The sequence below is a fragment of the Nematostella vectensis genome, chromosome 6 (assembly GCF_932526225.1).
Source record: "Nematostella vectensis chromosome 6, jaNemVect1.1, whole genome shotgun sequence".
Taxonomy (NCBI): Eukaryota; Metazoa; Cnidaria; class Anthozoa; order Actiniaria; family Edwardsiidae; genus Nematostella; species Nematostella vectensis.
The window spans coordinates 14,653,870-14,659,988 of NC_064039.1; the positions used below are offsets into that span (position 1 = coordinate 14,653,870).

General features: G+C 41.2%; 1 protein-coding gene across 1 annotated transcript; it reads left to right on the top strand.

The window, feature by feature from the left end:
* Nucleotides 1-1,021: 1,021 nt before the first annotated feature.
* LOC116619710 (papilin) lies at nt 1,022-5,629 on the top strand. The gene is made up of 7 exons (XM_048729116.1): nt 1,022-1,096; nt 1,336-1,419; nt 1,960-2,040; nt 2,341-2,457; nt 3,281-3,385; nt 3,969-4,097; nt 4,841-5,629. The coding sequence occupies exons 1-7, from the start codon at nt 1,048-1,050 to the stop codon at nt 4,843-4,845; spliced, it is 570 nt and encodes a 189-aa protein (XP_048585073.1). The 5' UTR covers nt 1,022-1,047; the 3' UTR covers nt 4,846-5,629.
* Nucleotides 5,630-6,119: the final 490 nt, after the last annotated feature.

Consider the following 6,119-nt stretch of genomic DNA (forward strand, 5'->3'; position numbering starts at 1 on the left):
CAAAGCTACACTCATCAGTTTAAATAAGGCGACTGGGCTGTTTATTGAAATTATTAAATGAAAACAAATAGATGACTGAGAGCGTAACAAAGGAATTTTATATCAAGTTCCAAAACTACAACGGCATCAAAACTGGCATTTTTTGCCAGTCAGTCAAAGAACAAAGCTACACTTATATTCCAGTTTGAATGAGGCGAAAGGGCTGGTTTATTGAAACTATTAAATATTAAATGAAAGCGTAAAAAAGGAGTTCCAAACTATTAATTTTAACACTATACTAACCCCTGGCTTGCTGGAGACAACGGCATCAAAATTGGCATTTTTTAAATGAAAAACAATGCATTCTCCTTAAATAACAGTATAAGCAGGCAAATAAGGTTGTTAGCTGTAATGACTGGTTTCTGCCCAAGTTCGGGGTTATTATGTGGGGTACATCTGCTCTTACAAAGTTGGAGAATTCACTGGTCTCCGGTTTGCTATCTCGAAAATTTAATCTTTAAGGACTATCCTGTCTTGTTTTTTTTTTTGTTATTCGTATCGTACTCAGCGATTTAGATATTGGGTGTTTCTCGCTTATCTTTTGAGATAAACGATTTAAAGTGAATCGTACGTGCCTTTCAAGAAATAAAAACAAATGCAAACACCAAGTATTAACACCAAAAAACGTGCATTTAGTTATAAGAAAATGTTTTTATTATAAGTCTTATCAGGTTATTTTTTTAAAAAAGTCGGAACCCTGAGGTTTTGCTATAAACTTTCACAAATCCTGTGTCTTAAGCAAGATGGTAGGTTTTAAACGAGATGGCGGCTTTTTAAGCAAGGCGATGGCAGCGGCTTGGTTTAACTACAGGTCGTGAAACGTCTGTCCGACAACGTCGGCCGCAATGCAGGCTTCGTTTATATCTACCGCTGGCAATACACTCGAAGGATCTGATTCCTGCGAAACGCAGGTGCTCAACATTGCCGGTAGTATAAATATAAGGCTTGCCCGATAGACCGAACCATCTCTTGGAGAGCTCGAAAGACGAACTACCCGGAGGTAGAGAGATGGCGCTGTTTGTAATTCTGCTTGGTACCTTGGGGATTGCCAGCTCCGGTAGGTCTAAAAAAAAAGATACCGTTTCATTTAAGTGATCAAGTGATTATGAAAAATACTTTCGCCCTAAAAATGATTATCGCGTGTAAAAATCTTTAACAACGAAGTAAACCTACGGCTTGTAATATTATTACATATGGACAAATGCCTTGAAGATGTAAGCAGATACCTAAGATCCCTAGAGGGATCCAACTTAGCAAAGATTCAAAGATACAAATAGGATTTTTGTTGTATTTTAGCACCATACTTTGGGAAGTATGGCACGGTGAGGGAGATCCAATCTCCGGACATTATGGGAGATGTCCTGCCGAAAGCATTCGAGGGTAAGTCTGACCAAGCACTGCAGGATAGCTAGAGCCGAGGACCACTACGACTCCTACTAAACGTATTCTGTTTTTTATTTGCCTCGTTTTCGATCGTTCAGTTATAGCTTATTCTCATTCTTTCAAATGACTCGCAACGTAACCGAATCCCGGTAAAAAAAAAATCATTCCAAGAAATCAAATGCCTTTCCTCCTTTGTCCAAATACTATTCAACGAAAATCCGTGGCTTTGGGTGCAGATAGGATAAATTTTAACCTAGTGTTTTCCTAGCGTGCACGCACTATGGTACCAATTGTGTACTATAATAACACACAGCCTGTGGACCTGTTTTACCAAGTGCTATGTATGAATATAGCCTTTACACCGACCGAAATCTAGGAGGAAAATAAAATAATGTCTTTATAACTTGAGCTCCCTTAGTTGGGGTTTCAATGGATGTCCCAAGGGAAACCTGCTTAGTTCTCCTCTTTTTCTTCTTCTTTTCCTCGATCGAGATACCTGTGAATGGGCGAAGAATCAAAATATTTTTGTATTAATAGCGTGCATGTATTCCAAGACCGGGTGCTGCTCAGACGGGAAAACAATAGCGCCTGGGCCTGGCAGGGGTGAGGGCTGCGATGGTAAGTTAATCCAAAGCCTGTCCATCTTTTGACATCAATGAAAGCCACTCACTTTACTCTTATCCATCGCTTTTTAAAAAGATATTTTCCGATTGAAAGGAGAAAGAGTTTACAATGTTCAAATCTAAATCGCGGTGAAAACGTGAAAAAGCTATAGAAAAAAGTGATCGTCATGGCGGGCTTGTTTGAGAACGTCGGAGACGCCTTACCGCACTTACACTCATGCTTTTTACAGCCCCAATCTCCTTTAAAAGGACTTGTTATTCAAGGTTATTGTTTGACATTCCCATTTTGTCGTAGTTGCCCTCTGCACTGACAGTAATGTTGGTTATTGCTACGATAAGAAGCTAGACAAAACTCTTGACTGCGATGATGAGGCTGATGGGAAAACCTGCAAGTTCAGCTGTCGCAAATGCCGTAAGTGATGTGAGAATCAATGTGGAGAAGGGGGAAGAGGGATGTGACGGAGCAGGCCTTTTAAAATGTGGTGGCGGAGACAAAATTCAAAGGAATCCTTAGCGATAATGGGCGGAGAGGTATGTAAGGCTACGAACAAATGTAGAGTGGTATAGTAATTATTATTATACACATACTTAGAAATACTCACTGGAAACATATTCAGTAAATTTTTGTTCGTTCACTGGTCTAAGCAAATCAGAGGCGCGTACGATTTTTTTTCGCCGTGAAGAAAAGTCGTTCGCGGTTCTGATTGGACGAACGATATTTTTCACTGCACTTGAATGGCTTCAATCCCAGCGCATCGACGAGTGCATAAAAATAATACATGCATTTTCCATTTAGTAATTTATTTATTTCATAAATGTCGAGATTTTAGAGGTTAAAAAGTGCACTACTTTTGTAACAGAGCTACAGTCTCGTGCGTGACATTAGCGAGACAGATTCATTTCAATGTAAGTTTCTGTCTGTCTGTCAACTGAACCGTCGAACAGCACGAACACGGAGCCTCTGCAGCCAAGTCTAATAAAATGTTATGTAATAAGCTTATTATAAGTTTCTCAGTATGTTTATAATAAAAAAAATACAGCATGGAAAGTGCTTTGTAAAGTTTTTATTCACTCGTTGTTTTGTATCAAAAAAAACTCACTCGGTCGCCAAGCTCACCCGTTCGTTTTTTGATAAAAAAAAAAAACCGGACGCGCGCACTTTCCATGTAGTATTCTTTATGTAGCGAATGGGATTGTATTGTATATTGGTATTATGGTCCCGTTTATTTCCTTAGATTCTGCCGCCACGCCCCTCTCGAGGTGCGAAAAGCTACAGCCCAAATACGGCTGCTGTTGGGACGGACGTCCGGCGCTAAAAGCCGACAAGAGCGACTGCCCGGGTAATTAATATTTACGTATTTGACATTCAAGTTGCTGTCTAAGTCACATTATAGGGCAGACAGGTAGGAGAGGCTGGTTAAGCGTGGAGGGGCTGACTAGGGGGGGGGGGGGGGGCTGGCTGAGGGGGAGGGGCTAGGACCTGGCTAAGGGGGGGGGTTGCTCAGAGGGGAGTGGCTAAGGGTGTAGGGGCTAAGAGGCTGACTAAGGGGGGAGGGGAGAGGGGCCTGCTATGGGGGGGGGCTTACTAAGGGTGTAGGGGCTAAGAGGCTGACTAAGGGGGGAGGGGAGAGGGGCCTGCTATGGGGGGAGGGGCTTACTAAGGGTGTAGGGGCTAAGAGGCTGAAAAGGGGGGAGGGGAGAGGGGCCTGCTTTGTGAGGAGGGGCTTAACAAGGGTGTAGGGGCTAAGAGGCTGACCAAGGGGGAAAGGGGCAAGGGCCTGCTATGGGGGGAGGGGCTGGCTAGGGCTAGGTTGGGAGGGGCTTGGTGCTGTATAAAGGAGGAGGGGATACAGGATGGCTAAGGTGGGGAGGGGAGAGTATGAATGTTCTTATTACTAAATATTGCCTCTGCCATTTTTTCAGTTTGCAGAGACTCATTCAGCAATTCTTGCAGTTTGTTCAAAGGATTAAGCGGCGGATGCCAGTCGGGCTCGTACGGAATTCGTTTTTTCATGACGAATAATTGTCCTAAAAGCTGTGGTTTTTGCACCGGTATGTCGTGCAGTTATAGTATCTTCTCTCAGTCAATGACACTCAAACTCAGTCAATGAGTTTACAGTGCATCAGTCCGTCCCCATCCTTGACAGGCCATGTCTTGTTGCTGTCATGTTGTTGTTATGGCGTCTGTCACGCTATGCATTTGATCTCTGTCACGCAGGCACTTGAGTTCAGTACCTGAGTACACTATAGACTGTAAGCTTTCACTTACGGTTACAAATACATAAACTTGCAAATGGTAAGTGGCGATTGTCTAATGGCCGTTCTAAGACCGAAAGGACCCATGGATCCCAAAATATTTCTTCCCAATTCAGAAAAAAATATAAATAAAACATACAGCTATCCGTTTAATGTAATTTATATGTGGTTCTGATATCGCTTGAGTTTATTTATCAACTTTATTTTTACAATTAATTGCTACCCATTAACACATTTCGGTCGTAGAACTGCCATTTGGCAATTGCCATTCGGGTGTATTTTTAGATAATCCCCCCCTTAAATGGCAAATTGCCATCCTTTCCCTAAAGTAAAAAAACACCGTTTGGCGAAAAGACGATTCGCTTTGGAACAGTCTGCTGTGTAATGTAGGAACATAAAATATACTACAGAAGTCAACCATAATTCATTATTCGTCATTATTATCAAAAGTTATCATCATCATTATTATTATTCTCTTTCTTATATCACACAACTCTTCTTATATCTACTTTCCTTACTTTTTCTTTTACTTCTCACAGCTTAACCAGGCGTTAAAAGTGGCATCGTAGAACACAACAGGGGAAATCAGACAGGATCCAAAAAAACCGTTTATACGACCAACCTAGTTATAGCAGTAGAAACACGAGTAAAATCCAAGGCTATTAGAATCTGATAGGCTAACATCTCACTTCCTATTTAAAAAAATCGTTTCAAATGGCGAATGGCAGTTCTACGACCAATCACTACTTATAGGTATCTATTATTTGGAAGAAAAAATATAATAGGTAGACTAAGTTTATAAGTTATTCACGTTTTCTTACATTCAGTAGAAATTTGATTCTTCCCATTGTATTTTTAGATGGCAGAACTGCCGCGTGACATTTTAGCATTTGTCATTTGCATTACAGCATTTTTTTAAATAGGTCTATATACCTCTAGTCAATCTAATACGTGGGCCGTAAGGGAAGTTATGGACCCGAACATGTTTCAGGGCCATAGCAGGGGATACGTGCCCCCCCCCCCCCCAATATTTTAAAAAATTATAAGGAAATGACCTGTAGGGGTATGGCTGTGCCCCCCATTGTTTTCTCGATGTTTCTGCATCGTGCCCCCAAATAATTCGAGGGCTTCTACGGCTATGCGTTTTAATAGCCCAAATACAAAGCTAAAAAAAGAGAATGTCGACTAGTGATTACAACACTTTATTTAGAATGGAGTTCGAGAAACCTTGGTTGTAAACATGGGTTTTTACTGCACCCTCACGATTTCAAAAGAGACCAAAAATTTAATGCTTTCTTGTTGCGAATAAATAAACAAAAATCAGCAAAGCTATCTTTCTTTCTGTGAGAGCCCCAGCCCCATCAGCTCTGAGTTATATGACGTGTGATGTGATGGGTTATATAACGTGTGATGTGATGGGTTATATGACGTGTGATGTGATGGGCTATATAACGTGTGATGTGATGAGTTATATGACGTGTGATGTGATGGGTTATACGACGTGTGATGTGATGGGTTATGTGACGTGTGATGTGATGGGTTATGTGACGTGTGATATGATGGGTTATATGACGTGTGATGTGATGGGTTATGTGACGTGTGATGTGATGAGTTATATGACGTGTGATGTGATGAGTTATATGACGTGTGATATGATGGGTTATATGACGTGTGATATGATGGTTTATATGACGTGTGATGTGATGGGTTATATGAAGTGTGATGTGATGGGTTATATGATGGGTTATATGACGTGTGATATGATGGTTTATATGACGTGTGATGTGATGGGTTATATGAAGTGTGATGTGATGGGTT